The 18,050-nt window shown below is 50.0% G+C and overlaps 1 protein-coding gene across 1 annotated transcript in view; it reads right to left on the bottom strand.

Annotated features, from left to right (window-relative positions):
- MAN1C1 (mannosidase alpha class 1C member 1) overlaps positions 1–17,704 on the bottom strand; it is a gene marked incomplete at both ends in the record, with an annotated part of 119,484 nt that extends 101,780 nt beyond the window's left edge. The window contains one exon of the mRNA XM_084242728.1: positions 17,165–17,704. Coding sequence (XP_084098854.1) covers positions 17,165–17,704 — 540 coding nt within the window. The remainder of the gene's footprint in view (positions 1–17,164) is intronic.
- Positions 17,705–18,050: the final 346 nt, after the last annotated feature.

Below are 18,050 nucleotides of genomic sequence, written 5' to 3'. Positions count from 1 at the left end.
AATGTTGCCCTCAAGTAGAATTTACCATTTGCTGAAAATGGGGAATGTAGAGGAAGATGCTAACTCGGCCTCCTCAGAATTGAGGTTCAACCCAAAAACCTCAGCCGACTTCACATCAGGTCTGCTGCCCAGAAAGGGGCACAGACAGACTGGGTCATAGTTGGGGGCCAGGATGGCCTTGGCCTAGCCAGGGGATACAGACCCATCTCACCTTTGATCAGAGCCCAGGGAAAGGAAAAGCTACTCGCCAAAGGATCAGAGGTGGCCCTGATCTTGCCCGGGTCCTTAGCCCTTCATGAACCCAAGGCCATCGTCTGTTCTGACAAAGAGACATAGGAAAAGACCAGCACCAACCCCAGAGGGCATCCCTAAGGAGTGGGACCCAGTACAAAGGCGCTGACTCAGGTCTCCCCTGGTGGCGCAGGTGGTTGAACGCTGTGCTGTGAAGCTGTCTGCAGCCTGTACAGTGCCAGTTTGATCCCGGCTGGCCAGCGAGGGTCTCACATGGCGCAGCAGACCTCTCCTGTCACACCCGCTGCTCCCCTCAGCAGTGTATTTTGTCAGTCTGCCTGTTCTGCTCCCCACTCTGTCTCTGGTGAATCCTCTCACCCTCCCACGCATCTGGCCTGTACCCTGGTTCTTGTAAAATAAATAAATAAATAAATAAATCTTTTAAAAAAAAAAAAGGCCCTGACTCTAGGGCTGGAGGCCCCAGGTGTGCGTCCTAGTTCCTCCTCTCCCTAATCGTGGAACTTTGAAGGCCGCTCCCTCTAAGCCTCAGTCTGTAAACTGGGGACATGCTTCCTGACTACCAGCCGTGTTGAGGAGGCAGAGGCGCAGGAGCAGCGCTCCTACGCTGTCGTGCTGTTCAATTACAAGGCTGCCCTGACTTGGCCCACGTGCTCCAGAGGAGGTGCCTGCCAGATGCAGGCTGGGCCCCCAGACCTCAGGGATGGCAAAGGGGTCACCCCAACCCTGTTTGTGCAGAGTTGGTGCTCCTGCACATTATGGAGGTGTGATTCCAGGTTCTTCCATGAGCTGCTATGACAAGGGGTGAGAGGACAGCCCTGTAAGACCTGAGCCCTGAGAGTGATACCCGCCTCTGGCCCTCCCAGCCCCACACCTACCTTAGTCCTCAGAACAGCAGCCAGGAGGCCTGGCAAGTCACTGCATACACACACACATAACTTAAGAGTCATTCCACCTACCTGCCACCCCCGGCCCCGCCAATCTCTTTATTCTCCCTATTACTTACTCCTTCCTCCACTCAAACTAGACGTTGGCCTCCACACCCCACGGACAGTGAAGACACCACTAAAAAGCAAACAGGAGAAGCTAAGTCCAGGCTTTTGAGTTCCCAAGGGTTAGGTGGTGGCAATGAGAGATTTTCAAGGATAGTTCTGACCACGTGCGATCTCAGCCCGCGTGCGTGATGACAGCCTAACCTCAGGTGGGGTGGCCGACAGCCGTCTGTCTTAGGAGAGGGAACTACATGGGATTAAGACACGGCACCTCTATACTGAAGCACACCACACCCCTCAGCAGGGTGCTCCCTCCACCCATCAGCCTAATCTGTGGGCTGGACTCACACCTGCCTGCTCTATTTGTAACCTGGTTTCCCAGGTGTGGCCACACTGGGCTGCCATCCCAGACCTGGGGTCTGACAGCTCACACCCATCCACACCACTGTGATTGCGCCCCCCACATCCACCGTGGGGCCCCAAGACGCTCATCATTCATTCCCCCGGAACCGGAGAAGGCTAACCACGTCCAGGGCCAGAGTCCGGGCTGCCCGGCCCCACCCACCGTCCCCAGACCTGTGTCTCTCCCTGTTCCCTGCTGATCCCAGTGGTCCCAGCCACCCTACGCCGAGGTTCACCTCAGATCGTTATTTGGGTTTGCGCCAGAGGGACCAGCACCCTTGGCTGCAAAAGTCACCAAGGGCCCTCAGACCCTGCTGAGGAGCACGTGTGACAGGACAGGTGAGGAACTGCCCTGGCTGTGCCGCGATACATCCAACGTAGAATTACATACTGCCCAGCAATTCGACTTCTAGGTATGCGCCAAAAATAACTGCAAACATATGCCCCCTCATGTGCACACGATATTCATAGCAACATTATTCATAACAGTCAAGCAATGGAAGTATCCCAAGTGTCCATCAACAGTGAATGGATAAACACAATGTGGTACATCCAAACGATGGAATATTTTCAGACATAAAAAGTAATAAAAACTGAAGCATGCCCTGGTATGGATGACTGTGGACGCATCCTAAGGCCATGCACAGTATGACTCCATTTATGTAAAATATACAGAACAGAAGGAGCCATGGAGACAGAAAGCGGATTGGGGCCGCCTGGGGATGTGGAGGAGGCTGTTCAACAGGCGCAGGGTTCCTGTTTGGAGAGATGAAAAGGTCCTAGACTAGACAATGGTGAGGGTCACAAAACATCATGAATGTACTTAATGCTTTTGAATTGTACCCATTAAGATGGTTAAATTGAAAAATTTATGTTATGGATATTTTGCCCACAACTTTTTTGAAGTGAACCCAGGCCAAAATCAATCGCTACAGTTGTCTTGGTGCTACCCAGCAGCCTCTTTGGTGCTACCCAGTAGCCGTCTTTGCTCAACTGAGATTTTGCGGTTTCCAAAGTACCAGAGAGGACCAGAGAGGATGTGTCCAGGACACAGGAGTACCAGGACCAGAGAGGATGCGCAGGTTTCAGGACTGCGGAGGTAGTACTGATTCGAGGATGGAGAGGGAGTGCTGGCTCCAGGACCTAAAAGAGGTAGTGCTGGCTGGGGCAGTTGATCTGGCCCTGCAGGGGGCATCTACTGCTAGCAACAGGGCATTAGTAAGCTGAATGCTTCACCCTGAGAGATGGCAGGGATGAAGGAACAGAAACTCACTTTAGCTTTTGGGACCTCTCTGAGGAGGCTAAGCGAGCCAACTCAGACTGTTGTTGAAAACATGGCAACCACGGAGAAGAAGATGCCACAGACTCTCAGTTCTGCAATGAGAAACCAGAAACGACTAGCACCAGCCATATCTCCCCCACGACGCCAGGGGACAAGCAGACCTGAAACTCAATGTAAAGATCCTCAAACCACTACAGGAAATGTCAGAATGATTCAGGCAAGACAGAAAAAGCCAAAAGAATCCACCAAGAGGCAGGGGCTGCTCTGGCACCCGAGCTTTCAGGATTTCCTGTGGACATACAGCCCAGCCCTGCCTTCAGTCCAAGCTGGGTCAGGGAGCAGGGTGGCTTCTGAGGCTCAGATATCAGGAGAAAACCTGGGAGGGTGGCCAGGGTGAGGCTGCCACTAGCCAGCCCTCAGGATGGCACTTTCTGCAAATGCCTCTACCTGCAATGACCGGCGCTTGGTCAAGAGACCACCACCAGCGAGCTAAGCCCTCCCTGTCTGAGAAGAATGTGGTCGCATCTGTTTGGTCACGACGAGCTTGTGGTCACAGGGAGAAGACAGAATGTGTCTTCACCACGCCTCAATCTCTTCCTTTTTTTGACAGCGATGAAGATTAAACGATGCCTCTCCCACACCGCGCCTCCTCCCTCACTGACGAAGGAGCCGTCCTGCAAGTCCTTGGTGCGTGACCAGTCTGGACACCCCACTTCCAGAAAGGAGGCAGAGGGCGGGCTCCGAGGGCTCTGCAGGAACCAGGTAGGCAGAAAGGTCATACGCCCCTACCCTCTTCCGGCCCCCGCCCAGGCTGGCAGCTGGGCTCCCCTGGGACATCAAAAAGCTGACCGCTCAAAGCATCCGGCTCTCCTCAGCAGACATGCCACCCCAAATCAAAGGGGAGAAGCAGACAAATCCCTGATACCAGCAGGGGAGGGGAGCTTAGCTACAGCCCTAGGGAGCAAGAAGGGGCACTTGGCTGCAAACCCGTGTGAGGCCGAGATGCTCAGGGCTCAGAGGGCAACCCAGGGCAGCAGAAGCAATGGGTTAGAGGAAGGAGGAGGCTGGACATGCCCTCTTGGTCCCTCAGCCGCTGGATTCTATCTTCTCCCCAAATCTCTGGTTCTTTAAAACACTCACCGGTGGCGCAGCGGGTTGAGCACAGCACTGTGAAGCTGTCCGCAGCCTCTGCAGCACAGGTTGGATTCCTGGTCAGCCAGGGACATCCCCACATGGCGCAGCAGACCTCTCCTGCCTTGCCTGCTGCTCCCTCAGCAGTGTTTTCGGTCCATCTGCCTGTTCTGCTCCCCACTCTGTCTCTGGTGAATTCTCTTAACCCCCCTCTGGACTCTACCCCAGCTCTTGTATAAAAATAAATAAATCTTAAAGCAAGCAAGCAAACAAACAAACAAACAAACAACAACAACAACAACAACAAAAAACCACTGGTGCTCCTGAAGGCTCCAGGCCTGTGCCTTTCAGCCCAGGTGTTCCCTGAATGGTTTTGCACTCAAGACCTCCACCCCTGGCCGGTCATCCTATGGCTTCTAAACCTGCCTCTTCCATCCGTCAACCTAGCCTGTCCCAAACCTGCATCTCTAACCACCAACATCTCCCAAGCACATCATTTCTCTCATGTCCAAAGTTCAGCTCCATCCCCCTTCCAGGATTTCTCCCTGTCCACACTCACTCATGACCTCCTCTCTTCCAGGTAGAAACCTTGGCCGTCCAAGCTTCCCCTCCTATACTTCCAGATCCAGAGCTTGGAGCGTCTTGCTATTGGCAAGCTTCCTGGTATTCTCCACATTTGCCAGAAATGCCAACACTTCCCCCAAGCGCACATCATGTTGACGTGACTTCCAGCCCTCCATTCACCCCTCTACTTGGGCACCTCTGTGTGCTGCACTGGTGCGCATGTCAACTGCACCATGACTAGGTGTTCACCCAGGACAGAAGCCTCGTTGGTACACCCTCGGCAGCTAAGGTGCGGCCTGGCAGGCAAACGCAAGGTAAGTTGCGGAAAAAGTTGAACTGAAACAAAACAGATAAGGGGCAGGTAGTTAAAATTCCCCTCACTGCATATATCAGTTCAACTACATTATTTAAAAAAGTCTGGTTTGGACCTGTTTGACAACCACATTTCCAACACGAATCAGATCTGCAGATTCTGGCAGTCACTTGAAGGCAGTGTCTAGAAGAAAACAATGGGGGGTGGGGAGGATGTGGTGGCTGAAAGGGGGTGGGCCTGAGGACTGCATCAAGACAAACCCAGGGGAGAGAAGGTCGGGCCAAAAAGCCCCAGACCCTCTCTGACCCAAGGAACAGCATCCAGCTGAGAGAGGCGGCAGCCATGGGCCATACAGAAATGCCTCCGCATCTAATTAACCATTTTAGACTCTACTGCACACGAGAAGGAAACCTGCGTCCCCCACGGAACCCTGGCAAGTGAGTCGTTTCCAACCAATCTATCACCACGGCATCTGGGTACCTCAGGAAGATGAAAATAAGACCAATACATAAACGAAAACCAATATACAAACAATTGTCTCCCCACACAGGCCTCCAGGAAGCCGCAGTCACAGCCATCTGCCAAGCTCCAGCCTCGTCCCTGCTTCTTGCAGCCAGAGGCCTCTGAGTAAGCATGGTTTAATGTAAGATTTAACAACAGAAGGAAATTTCTTCTCTGAAGTCTGACTCTCCGATAAACGCGCCTACGCGAAATGTCCACTCCTTGAAGCTGGAATGAAAAAATTTGGATAAAAAGGACTGGTTTAATATGCCACATCAGCCAGAGAATTTGTTAGAAATATTTGGGACAGACTAAAGAAAGGTTGAAAATTCAAAGGTCTCTTGCCTGGAAACGGGGCTTTCTGGAGGATTGTCACTGAGCCATGGGGAGGACACGCCCACCAATCTATTGCATAGTCTCACCTCCTACAGCTTCCACTGAGGTGGCCTGGTGAGGCCTCATCTGATCCACCCGGGACAGCAATTCCCAGGCTAAATCACATCCAGCACCCAGCAAGAGGGAGATGATAGGAAATCACAGATCCTCTGCCTGCGTCCAGCTCTTTCACTTCCTTCCATATTTTCCTCTTCCTGAGCATCTGCTACTTGATCCCCAAACAGCCACGTGGAAAGCCTGCCCCGTGAACTGGAAAGCAGCAGACACAGCCACAGAGGGAGGGCAAGAGCCTTTGGGAAATCTCCTTCCGGGCAGGCAAATATTTTCATTTCAGACGTTTATGTCCTGCCTGCTTCCCTAAAAAAAGATTTAGGTGGGACAGGCAAATATTTATGCAGCGAACCAGCGCTGCCCTCCCTCCGTGTATCTGGATGGTGGGAAGTGAGTCAGACACTAGAAAACTCCTTGAAGCCAGAGGTTCATCACAGAGCCTCCAGGCTATAACAGAGGCTCAACAGATTGGTGATATATTCAGTATTTTTTCCTGAAAGTTTTTAAAACCCATGTTTTCTCTTGATCATATTAACAGTATATGCTCTTAATTCTAGAAAATCCAATTTTAATTAAGTTTATTCCCTAGCTTTTTTTTTTTCTTCTTATCCTATTGTAGACTAGGTCTTAAAAGAGAGAGAAAATTGCCAATCTCTTCCATAAGTTGCTGAAAGGGAAATATAGCCAGAAGGAGACAGCGCAGGTGAAGATAAAACTACCAATGGTTAATTCTAAAACGTGAACCACCCAGAAGTCGTAAGAAATTCCAACGCTCAGGGTGCACCCCAGATCAATTAAATCCAAATTCTGGGACAAGAACTCTGGCGTTGGTATTTATGCAAACCCCTTGGGTGATTCCAGACTTCAATAAAGGTTAGCATCCTAGCTCAAGATTTGGGAGGCCAGCTCTTCTGAATGTGTTTCCACCAAGACTATCAATTTTATTTTATTCCATCCCAAAGTGAAGTATCTTCCTCTAAATCATCATCCATGAGCCCTTAGATGACGTCAAAGAAAGAATATCAGCTTGAGTCAGGGGAGGAGGTGTAAGTCAGCGCATCGCAACTGAAACTCGTGGAGCCTGGAGCTGGTCACTGCCTTTTCTCAACTACCAAGCAAAGTGACAGTCCTTTCCCCATGTGCCACCAGGGTTGTCGTGGGACTCAGCTAAAGTCTTACTGGGAGGCCAGAGCTCTACAAGAATACCACAACACAGGGCCTCCCTGGTGGCACAAGGGGTTAAGCACAGCGCTATGAAGCTTTCCGCAGCCTCTGCAGCACAAGTTCTATCCCAGGCTGGCCACGGAACAACCCACATGGCGCAGCAGACCTCTCCTGTCTCGCCCACTGCTCCCCTCAGCAGTGTATTTCAGTAGATCTGCCTGTTCTGTTCCCCACTCTGTCTCTGGTGAATCCTCCCGCCCCCCCCCCCCCCGCCACCACCTCTGGCCTACACTCCAGCTCTTGTATGCATAAAAATCTTAAAAAAAAAAAAAAAAAAGAATACCACAAGGGATTTTGGATCTGATCTGATTTGTTCATGAGGGGGTGGATATCAGTCTAGACCAGTCTCCAGTCTCTCCAAAGCAGACCCCTGGGATTCTCCCAGCACAGAGGCCAGAGGCAGAAACTCCTTCCTAACATGGAAGAAGACATCACATTCTGAAGCTGACAAACTGGAACTGTGTTTCCACTGATGCCAAGTTTAAGAGCACTTTACTCAAAGCAGAGAGATCCATATTTTGCTTTAATCTAATCCAGTGCCCAATCGCAGGAAATGTCTGGTGGTGTTTGTCTCCCTCAGCCCCATCTGGACTGATGCCACTCAGGTACCATTTTTAGTTACTCAAAGATCAATAATCAAAGATCTCCTGGCATGATTATAAGGAAGTTGTTCCACAACCTCTGAGAGAACATCAGTGTGGAGTCTGAGAGACCATCAGTGTGGAGATTCTACCCCTTACATGGCTACATTCCCAAGAAGGCTTGTCTCTGAAACACCCAGAAAAGTCTCTCAACTGAGCTACTATCTCTCTGTCAAAACATGAACTTTCTTACTATAAAGCATTTCCTTATACTATGAAGTAGCAAAATGGATTGTATTTTACTGGCTGTTCTCTAAAAGGTTCAGTTCTGAAAACAAGACTAAAGTCTTCTTTTCCCATTGATTCTTATTAATTAGAAACCAAGACTACTCCAGAGTTCTGTAAGGCATGTGACAGACATTGAAAATAGCTTCTGGGAGAACTGGAAAGGAGGAAGATTTGCTGATTTAGGTCAAGAAAACACATACAGAAAAACAAAAAAAGGTGCCAAAATGTCTTCCCAGGAGATCAACATTTACTTGGCAAAGTTTAGGATTAACCTCTGAAAAGCTCATTTCAGGAGTGAAAATCGGGGAGAGGGATCTTAAAAGGAGATTTATAACTTATTCAATACCTCCTCTCACCCAAATGAGACTAGTGAAATTAGAGGTAGCTTCAGCAATAAGAGACTCCATTTACTTCATATTGAATTTTTCAGAAGGAGAGAGATCAGATATCATAGACTGCACCTTGGAAGTCCTTCAGCCATATATTTAGCTTCCTTCTCATCAGTTCTTCAGAAATCTGGCTTACACGAACAGTTTTTTTTTTAATTGTGGGGATTTATGAAACAAATTTTAAAAAGTCATCAGACTTAAGGTAAGGAGCCCAGGGTAAATATTTAACAGGTTAAAAAATCTGAGAGAAAAGTTACACTATCTGGAACACCACAAATACCAACAATTATTTCTTCTAACCCTTAAAAAAGGTGAGCAAAACTGCACAAATAATTTGACATCAACTAGAAATTAGGGGCTCTTCTAAGAATTGAGATATATTTCATGCATCTAATACCAATTACCAAAACACAGAGGAATCTTCAAATATGTAAACTACACAAAAATACATACATCAAGTCATTAGCGACCTACTCAAAGTCTGCTTCTTTGTAACTTACATATAATGCTAACAGGCTAGACTGCATGGTTACCAACCATCTACAGGTTAGAAAATAGGAAGAGTAGAGAATAATGTGGCCAGAGGACAGAATAATGTCCTGAGAGCTGTAACAAATGACAGCTGACAGCTTAACCAAAAGGGGCAGGGTTGTTTAAAAACAAAGGCCTCTAGAATCTCATTCAAAAGCAGCATAGAATTAGATAAACAAGTAGACACATGAAGACGTAGGAAAATATGACCCACAATCAGGAGATAAAACAGCCAGTAGGAACAGACCCAATGATAACAAAGGTGTTGGAAACAGCAAAGACTTTTTAAAAAGTTATTATAAATATGCCTTAGGGCTTAATGGAAATATGAAAACAATGAGTGATAGGATCAAAAATAACAGAGAAACAAAAAGGGAAACCATCCAAATGGAAATTCTAGAAGCAAAAGAACATATGAAATTAAAAATTCACTAGGGGCCTCTCCTGGTGGCGCTGCAGTTGAGCGCTGGGCTGAGAAGCTGCCTGCAGCCTCTGCAGCACCGGTTCGATCCCTAGCTGCCGGCGAGGGTCCCACATGGTGCGACAGACCTCTCTTGTCTTGCCTGCTGCTCCCCTTAGCAGTGTATTTCATCAGCCTGCCTGTTCTGCTCCCAGCTCTAGCTCTGGTGAATTCTCTCACCCTCCCGCGCTTCTGACTGTACCCAGTGCTTGTATAAATAAATAAATCAATCTTATAAAAAAAAAATTCACTGGGTAAGCTTACTGACATATTGGACACCACCGAAGAAAAGGTCAGTGAACTTGAAAATAGGTTAATATAAATTATCCACACCAAGGCACAGAGGGAAAGAGAAACTGAAAAGAAAATGAATAGATGCGGGCCTCCCTGGTGGTGCAAGGGGTAAAGACGCAACCTACGAAGCTATCCGCAGCCACTGCAGCATGAGTTCGAATCCCAGCCAGCGAGCAAGCCACACAGCGCAGCAGACCTTTCCTGACTCGCCTGCTGCTCCCCTCAGCAGTGTATTTCGGTCCATCTGCCTGTTCTGTTCCCCACTCTGTCTCTGGTGAATCCTCTCACCCCCCACACCTCTGGCCTGTACCCTAGTTCTTGTATGCATAAATAAATCTTTAGAAAAAGAAAAAAAAATAAAATGAATAGAGGCTCATTCATTCAGCCTCATGGAAAATATTAAGCAATCAACCTCATATGTAAGCGGTATCTAAAAGAAAAAGGGGTTTCCTGGAAGGAAAGAAAATAAGTGAACTTAACATTCTATATCCTACAATAATATCCTTTTCAAATGAAGGCAAAATAGAGACATTCTCAGATAAACAAACTCTAAGAATTTTTCACCAGCAGACCAGCATGACAAGAAATGTTAAAAGGAGTTTGTTTCTCAGGCTGAAGTAAAAATGATACCAGAGAGAAATTCAGACAGGTAAGAAGGAATGAAAACTATACCAACACACATGTGGGTAAGTAAAAAGATTCTGGCTTATTAATTTCTCTGAGAATATTGACTGTTTAAAGCAAAAATAATATCAACAGTTTAAGAGGTTCATAACATATGTAGAAGCAAGATACATGACAACCACAGAATGAAGGTTAGAAGATACGAGAACAGAGGCCGATCGTTGAACTAGAGTAAAGGCAGGACAAAAAGAGAACTAAGGCCAAAACAAGTGGAAGAAAAGAAATAATGAGAAATGAACATCGATAAAATTTTTAATGTGAATAACAAAAAGATCAAAAGTTGATTCTTAGAAAAGAGAAATAAATTGATAAACTACCAACCAAATAATTTTTAAAAATGAAACAGCGAAACCAGCCACCAATATTAGGAGTGAAAGACGGCACACCACCGCAGATCTACGAACATTTAAAGGAAAATGGGAAAGAATACCACGCTTTAGATGAAAGACAAATTCACTGCAAGCAAAACTGACAACACTTACACAAGAAATAGAAATTATGAACAGCTCTTTATCTGTTAAAGCAACAGAATTAACTGAATAACTTCATACAGTGAAAGCAATTGAATAAAAACACACATACACCCTCTCAGCCTAGATGGTTTTAGTGATGAATTCTATCAAACACTAGAGAAAGAGAGAATATTAGCATTCCATGAACTTTTTCAGAAATTAGGGAGCTATTTAGTTATTTCACGAGGCCCGCACAATGCTGTACCAAACAAATAAACAGAGGCCTTGTAAGAAAACTATGGACCAGCCTCCCTCAAAACTATAGCTTCATAGAGATGCAAAATTCTTAATGAAATATTAGAAAAATCAAGTGCAAGTTTATTCTGCATTTAGGAGCGCCACAACGCTGCTTCCCCAGCGGCTAGCCAGGCCCCAGCATGGGGTGGGAGGGGAGATGGTGAAGGAGCAAGGAGAAGGGCACTGAAGTCTTTGAGTCCTCAGGATTCTTTGAGGAGTGTCCAGTTTGGTGTCTTACCATTATCTGTGATGAGAACAAGAGCTAAGAAATGTTGTCCTTTCCCCCCAACTGGGCAACTACTACTTGTGCATGAGGTTCGGCCCTGAGGTGGTAAAGATCGCGAGTCAGGGCCTATTGTTGGATGCGCCTGCTCCTTGCAGACCGCGGGTGCCCAGGGGTGGAATAACAAAAACCTTGGTTCAAGATCTCATCCTGCTCCACGCATGACCCCTCTGTTCTTTTTCTTTTCTTTCTCTATAAAGTTTCACTGATTGACAAAACTATGTAAGTCGGGGGTGGGGGTGCACCTTCCCCTGTGTGCGGATAAGCTTCACCTCACCCACCACCAAAGGTCCAGCCCCCTTCCCACCACCAGGCTGATGCCCTTGACCCTGCCCTCCCACCTTCTCCCCTCCCCCACCCCTTCAGTAACCCTATTTTTTCCATGGAGTCTGAGATTCATAGTTCCTTTGCTTGGGTGAATGACCCCTCTTTTAAAGTCATGTCATAAAGACCCACGAGGAAATTCTCATGAATCCTACCCTCTCTCCAGGGCTTCCCCAACCTGGCTGATGAAAGCAGGGAGAGAATTTCCTTGGTCCCACCAGGCAGACTCAGCTCAGGATGTGGATGTGGAGGAAGGTGCCTCCCGGCCAGAGGCCATTCCCAAGGGACCAGGTGTCCACCCAGGTTCCAAAACAGCTCCCTTGTGCAGGCTTTCCAATCTGCGAGCCTGATTTATTTTTTTCAATAAGAGAAAAGATGTAAGTCCCTCTGAGCAAAGCATGCCTGATATATATCACGATATTTATTTTTGGTGGAGTAATGGATCAGTCTTCTGGGAAAGCTAGAGAAAAGGCATTTCTTGAGTTCGGATGTAAATCAGTCGCTCTGAAAAACACAGGGGAATCTATATCCTTACCCCCCTGCTAACTATGCTGTGAAATAAACAGCTGACTTTTAAAAGTCATTGTACTATTTGTTTCTAGACCTGACACTAAGGGCAGAGTTAAGGAGGTAAGGCTTGAAAAGCAAGTGTTCCTGGAATGCCAGCACCTAATCCCCCCAAAAGCGGCAGCACGGCAAAGTGAAGGCAGAGATTCACCCAGCTCAGGCCCTACGCCTGGTGGGGCACATCCTGAGCTTTATTCCCTTTGCACTCCTCAGTTCTTAGGACGAGGTGTGTGGCTGGGCTTAGGACGCCAAGTCTGCCAGGAGACCTGCGGCTATTGCAGGCCAGTCTTCCTGTCTTTATTAAGTGTGTAACAGACCAGGGCAGGTGTGAAAGTGAAGAATGGGGGGCGGGGGGGGTGGTGGTGTGTGTGTGTGGGGGGGTAGGAAACAATCTTCAATGGATTTGCAACTTGAACAGAGCGCTTCGAGGGAAAGCTATTTAAATGTGAGGTGCTCCTAATATTAATTATCCCAAACATCTCACCGGCTCAGATTCACATGCTACAAAGCACAGAAAGCCTTTTAATTTTCCTACCTGTCCCTGGCTCTAGCGAAGATAAATCAGATATAGAGAGAAACCACACATGACTAACGAACCAGCCCGTTAATGGGGAGCAAAAGATCATTTGCTAAGATGACTTATTCAGACATAGTTACATATTCGAACCAGCGATATCCCAGAGACTTAGTGTGCCAGGCATGGAGGGTTAGAGCTGGGCTCCTCCTGCCAAGTCACAGGCACTCAGGGCTCTCGGACTTCCTCCAGATGCCTCATGCTATCCAGGCATGAACATCTTACTCATGGGTGCCGCCTCCCCACTCCCTTCAAGCTGGACTTGCAATTGGAAATTTACTGCAACTCCTAAAAGACCTCTTGGGTCATGGGGTAGTTAAGCCCCCAAACCTCACTGTGGCCCCCATTCTAGACGCTTAAAGTCCAGGTACCCTCGGGAAGAAGACCCAGCCTTGGCCACCAGCAACCTTGTCAGTTTAGATCTCTTCTCTAGCCACGTGTTCGGGTATCTGCTCTCCAGCCTTTCTAGGAGCTCAGGCAGATCCAGAAACAAGACAAACAGGTGGGACAGCAGGAAGAGTCCCCAAAATGCCAGTCTCATCATTTTACCATGACAACTGAGACCCACTAATAAACAGAAATTTCCTCCTGAGGTCAGAGTTGATGGTGTGGCTAGGACTGGAACCCTGGTTGGGGTCTCAGTGGGAAAGCCACATAACAACAGTTATGGGGGGGAGGGGAGAGGGTTAAGGGTGAATTCAACCCCACTTCTTCAAGCCTACTGCAGCACTGTGACTTCACTGCCCCGCCCAGACTGCCCAGTCCCTTTCGACAAAAGGCTCCTCACTGGAAGGGAAAGCTGAGGTTCCCCAAATCAGCAACCAACCATCACTACTGGGATCCAGGAGAGCTTGAATCTTTTTATTGGGATGTGACCCTGACAAGCCATACATTCACTCTCAGCTCTTGTCATGCGTGAGAAAAGTCTATAAACCTTAAATCCATAAGAAACCTAACTATGTCAAGGCCCCATAATAATTATGCCAAGAATTTCCCATATTATCATCAGATCTGAAAGGGAAGGCGGTTAAACAGGCATTTTACATTCTCATCAATCCCTTTACTCTCCACAGTCCCAAGCTGAGGTTCTTTCACTGCTCAATTCCATCTCTAAAGTTCCGTATGGTGGCAGGAATAATTAATTTCATTGATGAAATGAACGAGTATCGACTCTTGGTTAGGTGCTGGGCATATAGCAGTGAATGCCACCACCGTCAACGACACCCCACTGTTCCCAACTTCATGGCATGTTGAAAAGTGAGCTGGGAAAAGCCCTGCTGCAAAGGAGCCCCCGAGCAGCCTGGGCGCCCACTCAGGAGCCAGGCCTGGAGGCAAGAGTGCATGTGCCAGCCGGCTCTCCTGCCTCAGCCTGTTCTGTGAAGGCAAAATAAGGCCCAGGAAGGAGAGGAGGTGCTTCGCCCAAAGTCATGCAGTTGACAGTGGAGCTGAGATTCCAATCCATGTTTTCTCGGTCTCCCCCTTTCCACCTCGCTGCCTCCGCCAAGGTACCAAAGATGTGAAGCAAGAATTGTTGATTCTAGGGTCAACTGTTTCCTGATATATGGGCACCCAGAACGTCCAGGTCGACCCATCTTAGCAGAGATCTCGGACCCACGCCCATCCCTCAGGCTCGAATGTTTATAAATACACCTCCCGGATCTAGTGCCCTTGTGTCCAGGCTTCATTCACTCTCATTCATCACCACCTCTGACTCTCTCTTGTTATTTACTTTCACTTTAAAAATCTCATCTCAGGGTCTCTCCAGTGGCGCAGCGGTTGAGCACTGGGTTGTGAAGCTGCCCGCAGCCTCTGCAGCGCCGGTTCGATCCCCGGCTGCTCCCCGGCCACCAGAGGAGGGTCCCACATGGTGCGCAGACCTCTCCTGCCGCCCGCTGCTCCCCTCAGCAGTGTACTTCGGTCCTTCTGCCTGCTCTGCTCCCCGCTCTGGCTCTGGTGAATTCTCTCACCCTCCCGCGCTTCTGACTGTAGCCAGTGCATGTATAAATAAATAAATAAATCTTTAAAAAAAAAAATCCATGTTGTAGGTTTTTTTTTTTTTTTTTAAATCTCATCTCATAAGAACAGAGTCCTGTCTATTTGATGTTCATTGCCCTCTGCTCCTGGGGTCTAATCAATCCACGTCTGGAAATAAACAAGCCAGAGAGGAAAACAACCATCCCTTTTATGGAAACAGGTGCTTTTCTAAAATGAGCTACCCTGGACACGGCACAGACAGAAATATAAATGAGAAGGCAACAGAGACAGAAGTCACATGCATTCCTTATTAGGTGTGACACCAGGGGGTAGGTGTTAACAGCTACACCAAAAACTCTGCCCCACATTTTTTCATGTTTTTTTGGGGGGAAGTGGGTGTACAGGGATCACACTTAAGAAACCTAAAGGGACAATAGGTTTCAAAATAGAATAATGCCTATAATGCAGCTCCCTCCCTTTGGGGAAGCTTAAGGCCTTCAAGATAGTAAGAATATCAACCACAGGTGCATGCAAGCAGGCCTCCAGTTACCACAACCGACAGAGACCTGTACCCATCATGTTATTTACACCTACCCGCAAAGCAGAGTCTGCGCACCCCCCACCACTCCCGTGGTGGCGGCTGCAAGTCACCACCACGACCTCTGCTGGCAAGGAAGTTGTCTTTGTCTAGAGGGACAGAGCCGGGTTCCCTGCTAGCCAGCCCACACTTCCCACCCCAAGCCCAGGCTTTCAGAAATGGGCCAGGGTGTACGCAGGGAGCCCCTCTTCAGAAGAGTATTTAATTCTTGATCTTTTCGGGATCCTTTTGAAAATCTAATAGCAGCTCTGGAACCCCATGAAAAATGCACGCATGCAGTTTACATGTAATTTCACTGGGGTTAATGCCCTCCGAGGAGGCCTGGAAGGTAGAAAAGTCTAATGTGTTCAGGAGCAGCTTTGAGAAAGGGAGCTGTAGGGGGTCCGGGTGAGTATTCTACAGCACAGTTCCTTAACCAAAAGTGAAGAAATTATGCTCCTTCTTAGCTACTGCAAGGTCCAATTAACGTTTGAGATTTCACAAGAATTTGGAAACTGAGAGCATGTGCATTTGCAGCACACACGCGCGCACATACACACAAATGGACCCTTTTTATGGTTTCCTACCTTGACCTCACAAAACATCTTGCAATTGCTAATTAAGACAATCTCCAAATGGGGCTTCGTGCAGAAGGGCCGAAGAACAGCAGATAAGAAGTGGGGGAGAGGCAGGTGTTGGGAGGGAGGACAATCTGGACAAAGAGGGGGGGCAGCCAAACTCTGCAAGGCTCTGAGTAGGTCTTGGCAGGGCAGGACCTGATCCTTGCTGCTGCTCCCCTGTGGAAATCAGGACAGACCTGCTGACTCCTTTGCAGCAAACCAAGAAGTCCAGACAAGCAGCAGGAGCAGAAAGCATCCTCTCATTTCTAGGGAGGAGACCCTGGCCCACTGCTTGCCAGCAGCCCCCTCGTGGTCTGGGGGTGTCACTGCAGCCCCCTCTGCATTACTGGGCACAAACCTGGGGCAGGCAGCTCTAAAGGTGGCAGAACTATTTAGTTAGCAGCAGCGGTCTGACAACAGTCTTCAAGCCTTGGCAAGGCTGCCTTAGTTTTGGTTTCTTAAACTAAGACTCAGACTCAAAGTGATCCCTTTAAACCCCGCTCCGCTACAATCCCCACAGGGAACAAGTCCAAGACCCGCTTCTTTAAGTCAATAACCTCGGAGCTTCTGTAACATTACCACCGCCTTATTGATCCTTCCTGCATCACATGCAATTATATACAATTATTCCCAAGCTCAATAGAAACAGCAAAAATGCACCAACATCCTCTGGTTTGTAGTGCTGGCTAAATTACAAAATATTTGCAGGATGCCAAACACACCCCCAAATCCTGGATTTTCAGGTAGCAGATCCTACAATGGCTTGGGGGAAAGTTAGGACTGAGGATACACTGGTGAGGAAGAACGTGGCCCTTGACTCAGGGTGTCCAGGAACAACCTGAACTTCACTCTCCCCAGCAACTCCACAGAGAGACAGAATGGAGCCCCCTGGGCTGGAGACCGGCCTGGACAGCCCACAGCGGGGGGCGGGGGGGGGGCTGGGCCAGTGGTCCAGCTCCCACCTGTCAGGTGTGGGGATGATTAACTGCACCCAGCTGTGGGAAGCAGGCGGGGCGGCTGAGGGCGGGAAGTCTGGGAGCACGAAGCCCTCGCAGCGCCTGGAGGGCCTGGGGGAGACCAGGAGCGGCCGGGGCAGGGGAAACGGATGGACAGACGGACGGACGCACAGAAGCATCCTCTCTCGGGGGCATGAGGACTCCTTACCTCCTTGATTTTCTCCCGCTGGGTTCGAACCCGGCTCTGGGGCTGTCCGCTCTCGTCGGCCCCCGCTCCCAGGACGGGGTGCTGGAGGCGGCTCCGGAAGGCGCCGAAGTCGAAGCTGCCCGGGGCGCCCCCGTCCCGGGGTCCCGGGGCCGCGGCGCTGCTGCCCCGCGCGGCCGTGACGTCCTCCCGCGGCCGGGTCGGGGGGATGCGCCGCGGGCCCCCCTTTCTGCGGCGGGGGCCGGCCCGGCCGCCGGGGTCCTCCCCGCCCGGGGCGGGCGCGGCGGGCGCGGGGTCGGGCGGCGACTCCCGCTCGCGGGCCGGGGGGCGGCCGGCGCCCTCGGGGACCCCCTCCAGGCCGGGCGGCCGGGCGCGGGGAGCCAGGAAGAGGCGCTTCAGGCGCGAGGAGCTGGGCAGCAGGAAGAGCGCCCCGAAGCACAGCGTGGCGAGCCCCGAGAGGAACAGGAGGAAGAGGAACTTCTGCGGCAGCCGCAGCCCCCACGGCGGGGCCGGCACGAAGCCCGGCGCCTTCCTCGCGAGCATCGCGGCCGCGCCCGGGGCGGGCGGCAACGCGCGGGGTCCCGGCGCGGGTCGGCGGTCGTCGCGGGGCGCCGCCGGGGGCGCGGGTCCCTGGGAGTTGCGCCCCGAAGTTCAGGGAGTTCGCGGCGAGGACCCCGCGCGGGGCCCGGGCCCGCAACGACCGGCCGCGGCCGTCACATGCCGCCCGCGCGCCCCGCCGTTGGCGCGGAGGGCGCCCCGGGCCTCGGCCCAAAGTTTCGGCCGCGGGCGCGGCGGGCAGGGGCCCGGCTCGGGGCGCGCGGGGCCCCCGGACACGTCCACAACTTTGCTCCGCGGCGGGGCGGGCGCCGGGCGCGGCACTTCTCAGCCC

This window comes from Talpa europaea, assembly GCF_964194135.1.
Source record: "Talpa europaea genome assembly, chromosome: 9".
NCBI classification, from domain to species: Eukaryota; Metazoa; Chordata; class Mammalia; order Eulipotyphla; family Talpidae; genus Talpa; species Talpa europaea.
This window is presented reverse-complemented; position numbering and strand designations above follow the sequence as displayed.